At 40.0% G+C, this 20,350-nt stretch overlaps 1 protein-coding gene across 2 annotated transcripts in view; it reads left to right on the forward strand.

Annotated features, from left to right (window-relative positions):
• Nucleotides 1-20,350, forward strand: part of gphnb (gephyrin b) — a 107,979-nt gene that overhangs the window by 63,439 nt on the left and 24,190 nt on the right. For both annotated transcript variants that reach the window (XM_075458832.1, XM_075458833.1), the window contains exons 9-10: nucleotides 15,308-15,349; nucleotides 18,012-18,086. In XM_075458832.1, coding sequence (XP_075314947.1) covers nucleotides 15,308-15,349; nucleotides 18,012-18,086 — 117 coding nt within the window. The remainder of the gene's footprint in view (nucleotides 1-15,307; nucleotides 15,350-18,011; nucleotides 18,087-20,350) is intronic.

Below are 20,350 nucleotides of genomic sequence, written 5' to 3' on the forward strand. Positions count from 1 at the left end.
CCTACTGTTTGCCTCCCTCTGCGCAGCTGTCTTTCTCAGGCTCTAGGCCTGCCGTTATTTTGTCTTGTCATATTGATTTCAACAGGAATCTCTCTCACGGACAAATGCCAAGGTTTTTCAAATGGGACTCTCATTTTTTTTGTTTTGGTGGGATAAATGCTTTTCTTTTTCTGTCATCATCTCTTTGATTTGCTGAATGAGAATATGTTTTACTTGTATTATTGTTAATTTAGGTAATCTAAAACAGGGCACTCTACATTGTTACATATCCTCACAGCATGCACACAAACACACACACTGACTCGTTTCAATGTCTCAGCATCACAAAGCGTATCTATTTCTGTGTTTGTTGCTGTACAAAACCTCTGTTTGTGTGTGAGTGTGTTTTTGTGTGTTTATGGAGACAGCAGGTGGTTGTTGTGCTTGGGTGCGTACATTATTGTTTACCAAGTTACATTGCAGCTTTTTTAACGTCTTTTTTAAAGTGTCCTGGCTATAATGGGATACTTAAACATTTTGTCCCCTCATATTCTTATGAATTCCACACATTTTGTTGTTGTGACTCTACTGTAGAACCACACAACTCCATACAAGCCAACCATAGCAAATGTCCAAGTATCCTTCTGTGTTTTAACAGATCTCTCCTGCAGGTTTTTAAAAAGCTAAATGGCGTCAGGTCTCTCCCTCTGTCTCCCTCTCCTTCTCTCTTTCACTTCATCTGTCAGTGTCACGTCTCCATGTGTCTCCTGGACAGCAGGCAGGTGCCATGGGAACGGATGAGCTTGTTGCCATGGGAACAGAGGGATGGGATGTTAGAGGTGGAGGGAGGGAGGGCGAGTGCATAGACGGGTCATGCAGCAGAGGGAGCAGCTAAGAAGGCTTTCTGCTGAGCTGTGTTTGGGTGCTCATAGAATGGAAAAAGGTCAGACAATAACCCCCACCACTGCCAACCTTTTATTAAAAAGTCTGACTGGAAATATAGATATTAAGATACATACTGTACAGAGGTTCATCCAGTAAAAATAATCCAATAAGTCATGATGCGAAGTACTGAACAGCAGGTAATGAGATGATAAAGCAGTAAGTCAGAAAAGGTGAAATCCTGCTTAGTTGGAAACCAGCTGCAGTTGTAATCTCTACGCTGTGGCTGATAGCGGTAAATTTACCATATTGTACATGTTGTGGTGTTTCGTAATAGCAAAGCTCATCATGGATTAGGACAAAGATATCATGCATAGTCTATTGTGCAGAGTGGTTCTGTATATACTCAATTATGTTTACAATTAATTTGCTCAGGTTGTGTTCGATTTGCCCACATGTTGGATGAAAGAAGCTCTGACACCTTGAGTCCAAAAGTTGCTCTAAGCACAGATTGGTTGATAGGAAGTGGTGCGCAGGTCTTGAGGCACGATTGAGAAGCATGGCTTGGCTTGTTGGTTAAAGTTGACTCAGGTGAGACTTTTCCTCTAAAACTTTGGCTTCATGTGATGATGAGTAGTAGTGGAGTGGTTGGATTATTTGTTACTTCTCAATTTAATAGGGATACTATAGCCTTTTTCAAGAAAAGAAAATATGCAACTCCCAGACAGGTTCTTGAGTTTATATGGACGGCCAGAAATTGAACGCAAAAATAAAAGTTTTTATCATGCTTTTGAGATAACATGTCGATCTTGCAATTACTGCTTTTTTTTACAGTTGTTTTAAATCGAAAATCTTCGTTTTACACATTTTATTGAATACTCTGTGCACAGGCTCATGCCCGTTCAACCAGTAAACAAATCTTCATTTTAAGGGTGCAGGGGTGGCAGTGGAATGTGATTTCTGCTTGAAGATCATAGCTTACTGTAGTGTGTAATCTTGTTTTGTTTATATGTTTTATTCTCAGTCACGGATTTGGTTTAGGCACTAAATCCACTTGGTAAACGCTCTGAAAAACCATAATTCGGCATTAATTCAAAACCCTGTATCCTGCACAATCCTGTCACAGAATAAGAAGATGAGAATGGGATGTCTTCTAGCTGTTTTGGTTTAAAAAAAAGTTGGGATAGCACACTTCTGTGGTTTCAGGAATTATAAAATGTCAATAGTTTATTTCAGCAACTGGGCTGCTCATTGAGTTAGAAGTTGCTGCTCTGCGGACAGAAAAGTCACGTTGAAATAATGGCTGCACATTATGGCTGCTTTTACATTATCCTGGACGTATCCAAGATTTAGTGACTTGCTCAAAACAGTGTGCATTTAAAAATAAATAAAACAGTAGCATCATAACATATATATATATATATATATATATATGTAAAACTAATAAATATCATTCTCCATCAACTAGGGCAAAAATAAGTATCTGTAATCCTCCCTCACACAAATTATTTTAGAATTTGATTTGATCCCAGGAAATTTTTGATTGAAAGAAAAAAAAGAAACCTTCAAAAACAAGTTCAATGACTCTGCCTTTGGTTATCTGCTTGTGATCTGTAGTAGAATTGTTTTCCATCGGTTTGAGCCGTTGTTTTCTGCATAGAGACAGATAACACTTCAGTATCACTATCTTACAGTGCATAGTGTGTCATTTGGACACTAACACTCCACTAAAAGTCCATTAAATAAACTTTTCTTATTGAATTAAGTGTTATCTATTTCAATCTTCTCATTCCCAAGCATTTTTAATCTTCTCTTTTCATCTCTACTGTGTTCTGCCCTCCAGCTTGTGGAAACCTTTACCCACGAGTACAGCTGATCATGGTTAGAGAGCATCATACTCATCCAAGGTGTTTTTGACCTCAGCTGAGATACGGACTGTGGATCTGTGAATAATTAGACAATGGCAAGCTTTAATGCTGCTGTTGGCCTCACTGATGTAGGAACCCCTGCCCACTTTCCCCTCACACAACATGGACATCTCCACACACGTCTCCACACACGTCTCCACACACGTCTCCACACACGTCTCCACACACGTCTCCACACACGTCTCCACACACGTCTCCTCAGTGAAGCCTTTCTCTGTTAATGATCCAGCCTGTCACAATCACATGCCAACCACATTAGTCAGTGTTTGCATGTGATGCAAGTGTCTGGACATGTGTGTCTTTGTGTGTAGCAGATAACAGACAGTTTATGGCTTTTGGAGGTATAGCTCTTCACTTGTTTAGATTCTGGCACAGGCTGTTTCCCAGCGACAAGCTGCCATATGTTCTTTGAAATTCCCACGTTGCAAGCAGCTGACGATGGTGTTTACACAATGTCCCTGGAGCCAAAGCCAGAGCCAGAATGGTTCTGTTCGCTGATGCATTTCATGTGCCATTGTGGGCTGTGCTAGTTTGTAACCAGCGCTGCGTGGTGGCTTTGAGAGGAGAAGGTATGGAGTAGGTCTTAATCTCTTCACTGCTGGAGCTGCTGCATTCTAGCAGCATAGCCAAAAGAGGCAAAGCACAAACAAGTCAATGCTCTCCTACCAAAGAGTAGCATTTAGAAAAAACACACACAGGTCATGCAGCACTTACAGCTCATTTGCCAAGTTATGGGACAGTGTGTGACTCTTTGTTTCTGGTGGATAGTCTGTAATTTAGCAATAGTGAAGGTGGATTTAAATTAGCACAAAATCACAGTTTATGTAAGTGTTTATTCTGCATGTATGTTAATGTTGTGTATGTACAAATGTTTAATGTCAAAGGAGCTCGATAGTTTTTTCTTCTATTTAGGATGAAGTCACAGAGAGGAGCACATTCTCACGACTGATTCCAAATGAAACGTTAAAATCAAAGTTAAGGGAGAAAGTGTCTCACTCTGACATGCACCACACACACAGCTAAGTAATGGGAGTTCTTACAAAAGGAATTACAAACTGAGCAGCTCCACGACTACTCGTGTAATTAGATTTTCTATCTCTGTCACGCTGTCTCTTATTTACGCTCACAGACGGATGCAAACAAGAATGCACACATGCACAAGATACGGCGAGGGTTGTTGTCCCCTCCCACCCATATGAGCATTTAGTACAGTTATGTAATGGTGAGTTTGGATTAATGAAGCATATGGGAGATGGGGCTCTGACTCAGAAGATGGTTGCCACTGTGTATTTGTGTGTGTTTGGGGTTTCCTCTCTTGTTTCTGTTCTCACTTAAGTAATGTTGGTGAGGATTTTCATCATCTAAATCTAAAATCTGAACGAAAGTTTGAAAATAACCTTCTAAATCCACAGGGTTTTTTTTTTAATCGCCTTCTCAAACAGAAACATGTTGATCCAACAACACATTTGTTCTTCTTTTACGTTTTTTATGTTGCTGGAGTTGTGACCACTTTGAAGTTTGTTTGTGTTTTTCCTTTCATCATGCACCTGAAGTAGGTGTAACTTTACTCTGCTTCTATGATTTCCTGAAAAGCTTATCAGGTGTTCATGAAAACCTTGATTCCTCAGCCGCTGAAACAGATAGAAATATGACAGAAAACCTTAAAAAATGCCTATAAATGTAAAAAAAAAAAAAAAAAACACAACAAAATTATACTTATCGCAGAATTATGCAAATCTCCTTTCTCTGGTTCGATGGATAACCAGTTCTATCCCACTGGAAGGAACTTAAATGTGGTGCAGATGCAACAGACAACATGTAAACTTACTTTGACTACCATACTGAGTGCAACAAAGAATTAACAACAAAAGTTGTTAATTCTTTTTGTTTTGTGCTTATTTCACAATTTACCACGATGTCAGGCTGTAGTTCTTTTGTCCTTTGGTTTGCTAGAACAAACAATATTTGACTTTACAATAAGAATTTGACCAATTTCTTATGTGAATGTGAGGCATGAAATAATAATCCTTCTCTATCACTTTCCATCAGAGCTTTCACCTTGATCACTTTGCATTTGCAAATGCCAACATTTGTTAGGCTCTGTGTAATGCATACCGTTCCAAACGTCCCATCAGCTTGACAATTATTGGCAGATATTTTGATTTAAATATTCAATGCTCTCACTGTTTCACGGTGCCTTTGCACAAACTCTTTCAGGTGCACGCACTGGAGGGATCGCTGCCTCATTTTGCTCCACTGGCCTTATTGCTTTTTTGGGGGGGGGGATTAATGGTTTGATGTATGGCTTTGGAGCCAAGGCCGGGGCTTATAGAAATCAACAGCTCCCCCCTTCACAGCGAGGTTTTGAAATTCAGACCATACCACTTTCACAGCCCTCAACACAGACAGCTTAGCTTGCACATTGAAGGTTAAGACAACGAGAATATGTTAAAATGAACTCATGTGTGCAAACAGGCATAAATGTAAAAATTTTGGTAAATTAAAAATACTAAAACGTGCTTACTTAAAATTTAAAAACACTATTCATCATGTTCTGAGAGTCATATACAGTATAATATTTGCAAGAAGGTTGCCCTTTGGTGTTGTGCTTAAATAATGTCTTTGTAGCTGATCAATAGTGTAAATTGTTGCTTGTTAATTATTTGACTTAATTATCCAATAATTGTCTGTTTGATAGATCCTGTCAGCACTTGTCTGTGCTCAAAGTTACAAAGTGCAAACCTGGCATCGGCATAGTAATCTGTTCCTTGCAAGAGTTTGACAGCATTCAAAACAAATGTGATGGCACATTGTCTGAGACAAGCATGAAAAATAACTGCATACGCAGTTTGGCTTAGGCCTGGTCTGTGCACAGATCACAGAATCATCACTTTTAAATGAGCAGTGACAGCGGATCATTGACAAACTGAGAGGATCTATCAGCAGGAGATGAATGATTTATCTACTGTTATAACTTCGGCACAGACAGCTGTAGTGTGACTGATCTATGATCTGTAAGCCAAAATGGGAGACTTCTGCTGTTGTAAACCCAAAACAGTGCAGGACACAGACTCTGTAATACTTAGTATAGAATATGATGCTGTCTTCTAGACTCTGTTTGATTAAAGTCGGACATTTTCAGTTGAAGCTGCAGCACAAATATCTGATTTCACTATCGCTGTCGTTTACTGACTGTTTTGGTGCTTACGGTGCACCTTTATTTGTGTGAGTGTGTGTTTGTATTTTTGTTTGGAAAAATATATACAGGAACTCCAGTCCTATCACTCACACCTCTAGCACTTGTTTTTGTTTTTGCATTACATTCACTTCCAGACAGAGTTGTTAGATTTTTTTTGTCCAGATCTGATAGTGATGAGGGGCAAGTCAGATCGCTGCTGTAATCAAGCATATTCCAAAAGTTGTCAATGGGGTTAAAGTCTGGACTCTGTGGTGGCCAATCCAGGTGTGAAAATGATGTTTCGTACTCCCTGAACCACTTTTTTCACCATTTGAGTCAAATGAATCCTGACGTTGTCATCTTGGAACATGCCTGTGCCATCAGGAAAAATGAATAAATCTTGTGATGGACCTAGCATCAGTCGGGCAGTTGTCTGTCCTCAGTTTTTGAGTACAAAAAATTGCTGAACCTAGTTCTGACCGAGACAAGCAACCCCAGATCATAACTGCTTCCACAGGCTTGTAGGCACAAGGCACAATGGTTGCAGACGTCATCCGCCACTCTATTACCCTGATGCACCCATCACTACGAAACAGGGTAGTTGTTTTACAAGCTGCAGAGCATTTCCTGGGAAATATTCCTCTTGTCAAGTCATGCCACTCGACAGCTATCTTGAAAACACTTGAAAACAAAGCTAAATGAAAGGGAAAAGAAGCGCGACTGCATTTTCAATGGTCACTGGGATGTAAACGTATGCAACAAATCAGCAGTCGAATCCAGTAAAGAAAATATTTTGAAGGTTTAGTGACACTGCACCAAAATTGAGGCTTAATTGTCTTCTTCAGTGCATGTTCATGACTTCACAACAACAGCTATGTTAATTACATTTTATATACCTTTATGTGACCGAAGCAAACAACTCTATAAAGTTGTCGTTATTAATGGACAACACAAAGACTGGCTGGTTTTCCGGTTAGGCAGGTGATTGGTTTCTTAGGGGGAGGGATGGGGCATTATTAGCAGTTACCCTCACAGTAACTAGAGTGTGTTGCCTCAGAGGTTGAAACTTGGGCGTGGAAATGACATCCCATTTGAGTTGGCCGTGTTCCAGTCAAAAGTCAAACAAAACATTAACTCTCTTACCAGGCTAGCTAGTTGTTATAGAAATGTTCACATGTTAGACCACCACTTCCCCCACAATTTTATATTAAATGGATGCTCATATTAAGGTCAGGTATTTTGAGCAGAGTCCTAAAGAGGGAAGCGTAATGAAGATTTTTCTTTTTTTAAGATAAAAGAACATGTCTTCCTAACTTTTCCATTATACAATGCCATTGGACCATTTACTGTGTACACTGCAGTTGGTTAAGTGTGAGGCAGCATTTTCACGTTGCAGCACTTTCCCAGCCAGTTTGGACATTTTCGTTCTTTTAGGGTTTATTCCCCTGCAGAAGGGATGGATAAGACTTGTTATATGACTTTGTGTTCTCCTGAAATTATTTGTGTCTGGTATTACCTGACAGTATTGAAAATGTATGTGTCTATTCCAAGTGTGTGGGTCCTCAGCGAGGTAGTTTCTAGATATGCGATACTGTCCTCCTCCAATGCAGTAAGACTCATAAAAGTGACTTCTTCTCTCCTTGCTGGTTGGAGGTGTGGATGATTTAGGATGGACTGAGTAAGAATAAAAGAGAAAGAAAGCTGAAGGGAGGAAAGAATAGAGTGGAAGGGAGCAAAAGTGACAGTGAGCTAATGAGTGAGAGAAGACATGGGTCTGAATGAGAGTAGGAGGTGGGGAAGAGGAGATGAAATTGCACACATTTGATCAAAGGACTGTTTTGGTTGCCAAACCTGTGCTGTAGAACCTGCCTTTCTATCTGTTTGTCAATCTGTATCTGTCTGTCCAGCCTTGGTCTTATACCATCCTGATTCAGTCCCCTCAAATGACTGCGAAAGTGACAGGAATTATGCGAGAGAGTGATTATTGGGAGCTTGAAAATCCCATTTCTCTTGACAGAGACGCTCATAGGAAATGCACAGACGCATCATCACGCAGAGAGGCGCACAGACAGACCTCAGTCAGCCATGCGTGTACGATTTAGCACACATCACCGTATGTGCAGCTACATAACCTCCTCTTTCTCTCTGTTGTTTTGGCTCACCACTCGTTTCCTCACCACTCTTTCGCTCTCTTGTGCTTCCTTCCCACTCAAGCCTACCCTCCTTATCGCTCACTCTCTTGCTCACCCCTTCGTCACTCCCCCTCTCACAGTTAGTGAGTGTGTAGCAGTGTGTACGTGTGTGAATGTGTGAGCGTCTTCGTGTGTGCATGTGCCGGGGAGCTCATTCTGTTTCGACTCCAGGCAGAGGATGGTAAGTAATGTCTTTCCTCCTGCATATCAGAGAGAATGTTTACAGGTTTTTAATGATAGAGAGCGATGTTTGTGTCTGTGTGGCTGTTTAATAAGTGAAGGATATTGTGTTATTAGCCAAGTGGGCATAGGGGTGGATATAATGCGTGTGCAGTGCTTGTTTTGTAAATAAAATTTGTGCTCTTGCACACATACTTGTGAGTGTGTGTCCGCTGCTGCTGACGATGCCTGGAAAAGTTACTATGTCAGGCCATGGATGCGTTTAGGTGGTAGGATGGTGAGTATTGGGACTGTTGACTTGCTTTAAGTAGCTGTGAGCTGCAGGATCAGGAAGAGGAGGAAAAGACTTGTGTGCCTGAAGTTGTCGTTGTGTTCCTGCAGTTTTAGAAGGTGGCAGATATGGTTACATAAAAAGATAGGGTGATGAGTGTGAACAAGCAAGACAACAGAGCAATCTCACAGGACATCAGTGTTGAAGTCAAACAATCAGTCATTACCTTCCTCATCTGGCTGCTGCTTTTATCCGGAGTGCCTTACAAACAGAAACCAGAAACCCCTGATCCAGATGCTGTTTCTTTGTCCCTGGAGTTACCATGTGCTGCCTTCTAGGCTCTGACATAGCAGCTTAGCTGCAGCACTACTGTAAATGGAAATGAGGGCAATAAGGATGAAGAAGTATGGAAGCAGCACCTTCAAAATCTATGCTGGCTTTAAACACCTGACAAAGAGAGGGGGAAGAAAATCGATGTGAGAGTGGAGAATGACTCTAAATGTCAGGTATGACGATAAACCTGCATCTTTATTGATGCTACTTTTCACCCAGAGTCCCTCTGCGTGGGAAGAAAGGATCCTTGCATGGGCTTTTATTGGCCTTCTGTGCCTGTTACAGTATCAGTGGCTAGAATTAATTTTAAAAAGTAGCCCGTGTAAGGACAGGCTTTTAAAAAAGCCTCTAAAAAAAAATGGGATTTTCCTATAGGAAATATTAGCATGTCACCCTGCTGTCTTTCTTGCTGAAAGGTACAGCACAGCTTTTCTCTGCATTCACACCACTAATTCAAATGCTGAAGTGCTGGCTAGATGTACATATACGAGTCAGAATCATGTATTTCCCATGGTGCATTCAGGCTAAGTAAAGCCGGGACTTTGCTGACGGTCAGTTACTCTGTGTAATTTTTTTTTTTTTGGTATTTTTTCTAACATTAAGTGTTGTGGTTTACACAGAATGCATTTAAACAATTATTGCATTATTACATTCCTTTCAGCATGATTTATCCTATGGATACTTTGACATTTAGACTGGGAAAGTTGGGAAATCACACCAGCAACCTTCTAACTGAATGACAACCACTCTTCATACTGAGCTACAGCCGCTTTATTTCAAGGTTTCTTGAAATGGCAGCAGCAGGTGCTGCATTTGTTTAACTATTCACAAAACATCACATCACTGTTGATACCCTCAGAGTACCTAAAATTTAGAGTGACTTTAGACCGGAAAAAAACACCCCAGTTCTAAGAGTTTTGAATGTTCTTAGTTCAATCAGTGTGAATGCACATAAAATAAATTACTTGCTTCAACAGCTTAATAAACTATGAAACAATTCCTCTAGTCTGACTGTGCCTAAACTCTACTTAGCAGCTCCTCTGAAACTTATCTTATATATCTCAATAATTTCATCTGGAAAAAAAAAAAGCCAGAGATTTTGGCTGGTCTTGACAGTGATTCTTGGAGCCTCTGTTAGTGGAAACCTCTGGGATTTATTTATTTATTCATTGTGCTGATCAGTTAAATGGAGTTAGATGCGGGTACTTTGATTTGTGTACCCTGAAAGACGTTCGTGGTAAACATCATTAGAGCAAACCACATGCCAAAAATCACTTTTATTGAAATATTGAAATATTTATTTAAAGCTACAAAACAAAATCTGCCAACCCAGTGAGAATACTTTCTGTTTCCAGATTAAATCAGCTTTGCTCATGAATATTTTAAGAGAGTCTGTATACTGAAACCAGACAAAACAATTCCCACATAAAAGTGACATTCTCAATGTACTGAAATGTACTTTTTCTTTTTCTAAGAAAATTATTCAAAACTAAACATGATTTTATCAGGAGATATTGCAGAGTACAAGAGTGTCTGTTTTAAAATCTGTCTAGTCCAGCCTTTACAAGGCCTGCTGGAAGCTACTGTGTCTTCCATTAAAAACAGACAGACCAGCTTTGAATAAATGGATGGAAAAGGCAGATTCATGCATCTGTATTTTCATTTTCAGATGCAAAGCGATGGCTGAGACAACTGGATCTTATAGAAAATAAGAATATTATGATACGTGTGATATATTGTTGCAGAGACCAGATAAAAGCAGCAATGGCCGGAGGAAAAGTGTGTTTTTGTCTCTATTTTAAGTACAGACATTCAGCCTCTCCATGCTTTGTTTGGCTCATGGTACTCACTGACCATTTGGGTCAAACTGCTTTAGGCTTTAAGTCAAAATAACTTAAGTCCAGTGTGTTTGTTCATGTGTGCTTGGAACATTTGGTTTCTCTTCTCAAGATTAAAAGATATTTAGGAGTATATTTATGTCCTTGTAATCAGGAGTTTAAATGTAAATTTCTTCAGCTCATATAAAGTATTTGCATGAATCTGTAAGTGGGAAGTTTCCATGCATTGTATGCAATATTATACTTGTCCTGCATTACTTACGCCCACTGACTCTGAAAGTTCGCCTTGAGGGCAACAGAGAGAGGATGGAACGAGCACAAGAGAACCTTGAATAACAAGACAGGAGAGAAAAACATGCAGGCACAAAAGAGGAGGAGACAAACAGGAAATGAAAGGCAGTAAGAGGAATGGATGAGACTGTCTGACCAGCTGTACTGAGTGTGCTCATTCACCATGTGGGCTGCGAAGAAGCGGGGGAGACTAGTGAGCAGCATAACATGTGCCTGTCAGATCAGCTGCTCTCACTCTCTGCCATGCTGGAAATTCACTCATTCAGCTCATTAATTTCTAATATGTGTAGACATGGAGGCAACCATAAGGGTGTGGTGATGAATGACCAAGGCTAGCCGAGGAAGCACACAGCACATGCTCCTGGTGAGCTGCGGTTCGTGGTCATTTGGCTTTCCCAGAGTGGATACTTGCTCAGCACTTTCATTTGTCCATGTGGAAGTGATTTAAGAGCAGGTTTTCTTTATAAATAAGCAACTCATCATAATCCTACAGAGTTCATGATCTTCAAAAACTGTTTAAATTATTGCATCTATACATGTATGTATAGGCCAAATAGGCCAAAGAGCTCCACATATGCTCCAAAGGTTCACTTTTTGCATCTTTTTGTAAAAACAGTAAAGCATTGGTGTATATTGATAGAAACACTGTAGTGTTAAAACGAGCACATTTATGAGAGACGCACATATTTTCTGTATTGTATATTTTCTTTTGAACTGAAAAAAGCTGATTTTAAACTGACGAAAGGGAGCGGAGAACTGCTCTCAATCATGGGATTGAACGACATTCTCGTTGACTTGCCGTGTCTAACCGTATCTGCCTCTAGTGTAAGCCACACACCTTGCAAAGATGCACCAGTCACAGCCATAAATACATATCTATATGACTACACTCCCACAGCAGGGAATAAGACAGAAGCTGACAAGAAGTTGAGAGCTAAAGTAAAAGTTCTTTGAAGACCGCTATAAGGGAGTTAAAAAAAAAAAAAAGAGTGAGGCCTGCCTGTTGAATCTGAAGGATGTAACAGTAATAATTTTGGTATTGGTGCAGACGGTTGCATGCTCACAGATTCAATCCTCACCTGTGTCCTGCAGTTTAATTTAATCTGCTGTTGTGCTCTCACACTACATTTTGGCACACAGCTGCTGCTCTGTTTTCTTTGTTTACATGTTGCTGTTGTTGGCTCTTTTCAATTCGCTTTTTCTTTTCCACTCACTGAGTTCAGTTGCCTGATAATAATTGTGAGACTGAAACAGTTGGCACTGGGGCCTCTGCCGGCTAATATGTTGTTTTATTGTTGACCAAATACAGTAGGCTATGTACTAAAAACACAGGGGTTTGTTTTTGAGATTGTTTTATCAGTTCTTATGGGTTTTGATTTTATCTTGATGTTTAGTAATAAGATAGATAAATGCACCGATGTGCATACATCCGCTCAGATGGCTGTGATGCTAATGTTCCAGTACTCACAGCACTTCATAACACTATGTTCCATGTAAGGAGGAAAATTGAGAGGAAGTCATAAAAAAAAAAAAAGTGAGAAACTAAGGTAAACAAGTTCATTTTGGGACTTGTTTGGATATGTTTTGAGACAGAATTTCAAATGGTGAACTATGAACTTGAACTAATTCAGATTTAATCTATGTGAACTGAACTTTGAATCAGTTCTTGTCACACCACTGAATACAGCTAAATTCCCAATTAAGCTGCTCTCCTTTACATATTTCTCAGCTTTTTTTGTCAGACGTCTGAACAAGTCAGAAGTTGTTATTGAAAAGCAGCCCAACTCGCAATCACTCCAGGCGGTTGCTCTGCTCTGATGAAGTTCGGATTTTATAGCTGCAGCATCAAGTGACAAAATCACCATTAAAGTAACTTGAAAATGTCTGTGCAGTGAATACAGCTATATTCACATGTACTATCATCCTCCAGAGAGAGAGTTAGAAGTGGCAGAAAGTCGGGAACTTTTTCTCACACGGTTAACGGTCATGTCATTGGACATACTTGAGACAATCAGTCAATTCCCTTCTTGTGCATGTATAATGGGACAAACATAGACAGTGGTCTAGTTATATCGCCAAGTCAGCTGTAACCTTAACTTGACTCAACTGTTCGTGTCTTACTTTATCTCGTTCTTTTGTTTTTCGAACAAAGACTTCTTTGTTAGTAGGTTTTTTCTCCAGCCCTAAGTGTTGATCATTCTCTGTAGAAATTCCTCCACCAAAAGGACAATGTTCGAACTAAAAGGAAAATCAAGCCTCACTGCAAAGGACTGCAGTGCAGAGTAACTCTGCAACGACTGGTTGTTTGGGTTATGGTAGCTTTGGTTCATGTACGACGAGGAGCCTACAATGTCTTTGTGAAATAAGGTTTCATTGCTAAACATGATATAGGCTTTCAGAAACAATGCAGTTTATGGCAAGTTGAACCTGACAATCTTTTCGTGGGGGAGCAGAGAAGACAGAGAGGCTTACTCCACTGCATGTTGATGACTTGAGCTTTTTCTTGCTACCTTGATGCAACAGTATTTGGAGAGAACCTTGTGTAGCTCGTGCCTTAGGTTCAATTTGTAACCTCCTGTGCTCCCTGCCAGTATTCATTATGTGAGCAGGGAGTTTGATGAGGCCAACTGCTGTGAATGTAGAGCATTTCAATTAGGAGGGATAGGATGCTCATCTCCTTGACAGCCCTGCTTTACAAAGACCGTTTATTACATAATCTAAAATCTGTCCAATTCATGAAGAAAGTTTGAAAATCATCTAATGACTACTCATAATTCATAGTTAGCTCAGCATTTGTAGCATCATTTTGGGAGGAGATGTTAAATTTCTAAATCAATTTCCCTGTGATATCTCATAGCTGGAAGGCTTTTAGGGCAGCAAGAAACCTCTGCCAGCACAGATGGCTGTGAATCTCTGCTGTTCTTGTTTTTGATATTTTGACGAACTAATTCACAGAGGAAATACTGCACAGCAGCTGTCGTGGTTACTGTGAATGACTTTGCTATCAGCACACTGAAAACAAAATAACTGAGAAACGGAAAGAAGATGATCTGCTTCAAAATCTAATTAATTGGTTTTACATCCAAGATAAACTAAGGCTACATAACTGAAATGTCTTCCAAAAACAGGCAGGCACATATTCTGACAGTTAGGGGAATTAATAAAAATCCTCATGAGGTTTTTGATGTGGGCAGTTTGATTGAAAATGCTCCAGTCATTCTTGAAAACTCTGAGATTTAGTTAGTGTTGGCTATGTTTCATGCATGAAACATAACTGAAATAAAGGATTAGCAGTTGTGGGTCAGAGATTGATACCAGAACTGATTGCATGGCTTCCTAACTGTATTTTGTGTACAATAGGGTTTGCATTCTTTAGTTGCAGTTGATGTGTGATCCCATCGACACCACAGAAACATTTTAAGATTCCAGTGAATGTTTAACTTTGCAAAAGAATTCTCTAATTTTTGTATTTGATGTCCATGTATTTTAAGGCACTTTCCACTTGTTTTGCAAATCCACAAACAGAAAATATGAGCAGTGTGACGACTGCACTGACAGATTTATTTTTTATTTATGCATTTATTTTGGTCGCATAGATTCAGTAGCTCATGAATGTGTTTCACTGGCATTTTGAGTTTTCTATAAGCACTAGTGGTGCCCTGGATTAGAGGGGAGACATGGGTAAGAATGACATAGTTGAGTGGTATTACAACCAGTCATTCAGTTCCCTGTGAAAGAGCTTAGTGGGAGGATGAAGATACGGACTCGCCTAAGCGGTATGAGCTTTAATGTTCAGGCATAAACAGGTAGTTTAAAACTTCTCTTTCATCAGATATCACTCTCCTGTTCTGCCACATATACTGACTCTCAAATTCAAGCGCCCAAACATTTTTGGTAATTTTCAAAATGTGTGATTTGTTTATTTATTTTTTCCTTTCCCTGTGGAACCTCTTTTCCTATTGTTCTGGTGGGGAACAAATCCCAATGCAACTCCTACCTGCTGTCCTGACCTTTCTTGTCCTATCCTGTCCTGTCCTGTCCTGTCATGCCCTTGGCTGCCCTGGCCCATCTAAGACAGCCACACAGAGACTTGTCATGCAGATGTACTCCTGAAAGACAGAGGTCACAGTCCGCTCCACCCGTCAGTCTCTGTGTGTCTCTGTCCCTTGCTCAACCCAGCTTTGGCTCTGTTAAATCTCTTCTCTTCTCCCCTCCTCTCTCTCTCGTGGCACCAGGCGCGGCTCCCCTCCTGTTCATCCACCCTAAGCATTGCTGAGGTACTCCTGCATGTGTTCGAATACATCGTTACGGCCATTATCATGGCATCAGTTTCCACACCCACTTTTTCTAACGGAACCTCAGATTTTCTACCTGGCATGACCACTTCCTCCCCTTCTATCCCTCCTCTCCTGTGTTTTGTGTGTGTGTGTTAGTGCTGTCTTGCCTGCTGCACCCCTACTGTCTCTGCGTTATTAAAACACTACCCACACATTTTGTGTTATCCTTCTCTATTTTTGTCCAAATGTTGTCTTGGCGTTGTTTCATTCTGATTTTGTCTTGTAGTAAAATGTTGTCTCGCTCTGGTACACATACTGTGTCTAACCCTTGGCTTATTTCCATACTCTCACACTCACCGAAATAAACATCCTCCATCCCTTGGCATTTCCTCTACAGCGTTTCAACCTCAGAATTGAAGTTGAAAGATGCTTGAATTATGTATTTGAATGAAAGAAATATTGATTGCACAAACAAAGTCTATTGTTGTCCCTCTGTATGCATACCGCAGTTCCTCTCAAAGGGACTTAACTAACATACACACACAGGCATTAGCTCATAAAAGAGCAAGTGTTTCAGAAAAGCCTTAGTAGCTTTCCTGTGCTTGTTACTCTGGTCATTGCCCAATGACTCTAATGTGCCACTGTGAGAGATAAAATGTGATTCAGATGAAGGGTATGATTCACTGATTAGTTGTAGTTTTTGTAATTTTGTCCACCATTTCTTGGAATATAACACAACTTTCAGAAACATAAGCAATCAGCAGGAAGAATATGAGTTGCAGTTAAATACTAGATCAAAAACAGAACTCCATCAATGAATAACCGTATGAGTCAGGCCCATTCTTATGGTCAATAGCCGATTATATCTGATAACGCTTATTAAGATAGACATATATCAGGATAGTGCACGTGACTAAATTTGCAATTTTCCAATTGAATTTAATTTAAACTAATTTTTCAAAGTTTAATGAATGTATGATGTTTCCAAATGCAGGAACCAATCCTGCTAATGATTGTAACGTCAGTATTGACAGTGTGAGTATTTCAACCAGTCTGGTTGAAATAATAAAGTATAGAAGTCTCAGTTGGTTGCAATACTCAACTTATCTATTAGATATAATTAAATCTCATAAACTGGACTTTTAATGTCGATATAGCCTCTGCGCTTCCAGCGGTATAAGTTACATTTCAAATGGAGTTGCATGATATTGGTTATTTGCAGATATACAACCAATGCAACCATTTTTTCCCCTAAATGCAGAGAGTGTTTCCCATGAAGTTACAGATTATCATGACAGCCACATTTATATATAAAATATGCTTTTCAAATGTACACATTTGAAGTCAAAATTAGAGAACTGCTTTAACTTAAATGTAAAACACACCTAGCTGGGTTTCCACTGCAGGTTTTGATTTACATTCTGAAGATAAGAATGAGAGAAGGTGACCAGAAACTTTTCTACGAATGCACAAAAAATGTTTACACTTTCATTTGAGGTGGTTTGAAAGAGAAACCTGTTACTCATTAGGGAAAATGGAAAAAACTTTACAAATCCAATTTAATCTGGCAAAAATTGAAATTATATGACATACCAGCTGTTTCCAGTCTGAGCTGGTCTACAGTAAACTCGCATGGCTGGCCAGTGTCCTCCCAGATATGACACAATATTCCAGATTGACCCAAGGATGATGCTCATGTGGATGTCCACTGCAGTTGTTGTTTTTCTTTCTTTTTTACCCATCCTCTAGGTTTACTACATCAACTGAATTAAAACCATGAGAAATATTGCCTTTGCTGTGACCATTTTGCAACACTGAACAGATATTTCATTTATTTTAAACCAGTCAGTGGAAAAGTGTCTGATTCTTGAAAATATCACTTAGACTTGTTTTGCTAGTGAATGGAAACCCTGCATATGTTTATTTAATGTTGCAAAACGTCAAACATGCTGCTATTTGAAGCTTCAATGACGCTCTCCCTTGGAAAATCCTGACAATGGCCACAACCTGGGAAAAGTTGATCATACCTGGTCAGGTATCAGTGTTCAGTTAGGGCTGAAGCAGATTTCATTGTTTGACTTTACTGACGGGTTGTCAAGCTGACAATATTATTGTACTTTTATCATTTTTATAAAATTGGCCCTTGTAACTGAAATGCAATTACTCCTGTGTTTCCTTTCCTAAATGATCAACTGTAGCCAGTGAGAGGCCTTGGGTAGGACCAGCCATCAAGCACTTTCTTGGCTCACTTCTTATTTTAACACACACACACACACTAACTCATGTGATTACATTGGCAGAGCTCTGCTGGAATTGTTATCAGATCTACTGAACTGGTTCAGCTTTTCATCCATCTTTGGTTTTGTTGTATTGTGGCTAGTGTGTTCCAGTGGTATGTTTGCCACATTCTTTTTCTTTGAAATTTTACCTTTAACCTGATTGCAAAGTATGTGTCAGGCTTGTAGTAGCTTTGTTCCGACGTGTGTGTTTTTGATGAGTTAGTGTGCAAAATGAGCAGACTGTGTGTGCAACCCTTTCTTTGACAACTAACTGATATTTTTCAGAATGGGTGTGCATGCCTTTTGCGTGTCGCTGTGTGAGTGTGCATGTCTGTGTCTGCGTGTGGTATGAAGGTGAGTGACTATCCTGTGGCTCCCCCCAGGCCTCACGGAGAGAATTCAGGGATCACCTGGATGAAGTCATCACGCTCAAGTCAAGGTACTCTACCTTGGACCAGGTAAACCTGCTAACCTTCTAGCGACTTCTTCTACCAGCATGCAGGCCACTGCCTTTCTACAGAGCACTTAACCACACTAGTGACATGCATCAGCACTCGTGCACACAGGGAGAGAGGCAGCAAGAGACAAAGCCTTAAGATTTTAGATCACACTGGGCTGCACTTTAGTTTAGCATACACATTATGCACTGGAGCATATAACCAAATGTTTTCTATGCTGACTTGCTCCACAACCGATAATCACCACAGTATACAGAGGCTTTTGTCAGGCTGTAGTGAGATTTAGGAAAATTAGAGTATTTTTCCTAAATTGGGGTACATTGTGTCCCCTTATTACTGTATATATCAAGATTGTATCAGTGTGAGATAAGTATACTACTTACTTATACCGGCTCCAAACGTATGGGCCAGTAATCTGATTTAATTTTATCTATATTTATTTATATTTATGTAAAAACAAATAATCTGATTTACAGACCACATCAATATAAAACGGGTCTTGTTTTATGAACACAAACACACATAAATCACTTCCCTACATATCTGTTTTTGTGCTGAGGAAGTGTATATTACCTGAGCCATTCAGACAAAGGTTTTGAGGTACTGTGGTGATACACATGGAAGCATGGAGAAGAAAATGATCTAAGTTGAACTTGGTAAAGTAAAACTCAAAAGAATTCAGACACTGTTTTTCACCAGAGCTGGTGTAGAAGTTGACCTGTTTAGCATCCCTCCTCTTCATTGCCTCTATCTCAAGATCAGCACCAGTACTCATTCTCTTTCATTCATCACCCATCTGCTCATCTGCCAGGTGATTATTTGTGTCTGGTGCTATTTTGTTTCTGCAGAGAATGTGTATGTATTTGTGTGTATGTGCCTAATACACTGCGTAAAATAGAATTGTACAGAGGACTCATGTGGTCGCCATTGAGACCGGGGAACACTACAGTTAGCCTCCAGCCTTCACTCTCCAGGAAGGACCTCTGCTCTAGATGGAGCATTTTGCCTTGCGCTCGTATCACTCTGTTGCTACCCCTCAAGCATTTTGTCCTCTGCTGCATCCCAAGGGACGAGGCGGTTGAAGCCGGCAGGAACAAGCCTTCTCCTCCTCACGTTGGATGTATAAATCCTCCTCTTTTTGCATAATTTGTCTAACAGGTTCTATGCTTTGTGCTGAGCTCAGCACTGCAGCAGTTGCATCCCATCATTTCCTGGAGCATCTCCTCAGCCGGCTGCTTATTGGCCCCATCGATTTTTTTTTTTTTTTTTTTTTTTTTTTTTTTTTTTTTTTCCCTGGCTGGTCCAGACTCTGGGCCACGTGTATCGCTGGCCTGGCCGCACTCACCATTCTGCCACTTGCTCCCCAGCACATTGATCTTCCTGGTAGATCTCCATGACAACCAGTCGTCAGACCGTTTCCGCGGTGACGGCGGCGCTTGCCATGCAGAGTGATTAGTGTTTCTGGCTCAAAAAGCAGGTGTTTTGTGTGTGTGGGTGAGTCTGCATGCTCAGCATACAAATATTAGTGAAGAAGCCGAGCTTTGTCAGACTCAAACCTTCACAAGCACATACTTGCATAAATATAGCTTTTGGTGACACTATTTCTAATTTAATTTAATTTATTGTTTTTCCTTAATTTCCTTAGTTTTCAGGCTTTTTTGTTTGTGTGTATGATGAGTGCCTGTTAACATTTGCATTCCTTATACAAGCCCTTACTCATCACTCACAGCCAGTCTCTCAGTAGTAAGGGGGAATTGCAGCTGAGGGTAGATTAGAAACAATCATGAAAATGTTTGACATCCTGCCTTTTTTGCTTCCCCCTTAAAATGTCCCAAAAAATCCCAATCTGCTTCTGCACTCATTTTCCACGTATTTTCATCACTTTCCAACACATTCCTCTGTAGCTCCTCCACTGTGTTCATCTCTATTTGCAAACTGTCTTTCCCCATGGCTCTCTGACGGTATGATCTTCTCTGATAAGCTATTTTTGCAGTACTGAGATCTTGTTTTTTCACCTGTCAGTGTTGGTGTCATCACTCCACATTGTATCAAGGTTTTTAGTTGCATTCTAGTTCATGGTGACTGTATATTTACTGCTTTAACCCTAGCCGTAGGACAGATGATGATTGAATACCAAAAAGGTGTATGTGAAACTGGGTTAGGAAATAGAAAAATTATGATTATTGTGGTGTGTGTTAGAGAGACCAGCAAGGCAGTGAGATTCTGATGTAATTGTTCAATCATGTAACTTCTTTGAATTTTAG

Source organism: Odontesthes bonariensis, chromosome 24 (genome assembly GCF_027942865.1).
Source record: "Odontesthes bonariensis isolate fOdoBon6 chromosome 24, fOdoBon6.hap1, whole genome shotgun sequence".
Classification (NCBI taxonomy): Eukaryota; Metazoa; Chordata; class Actinopteri; order Atheriniformes; family Atherinopsidae; genus Odontesthes; species Odontesthes bonariensis.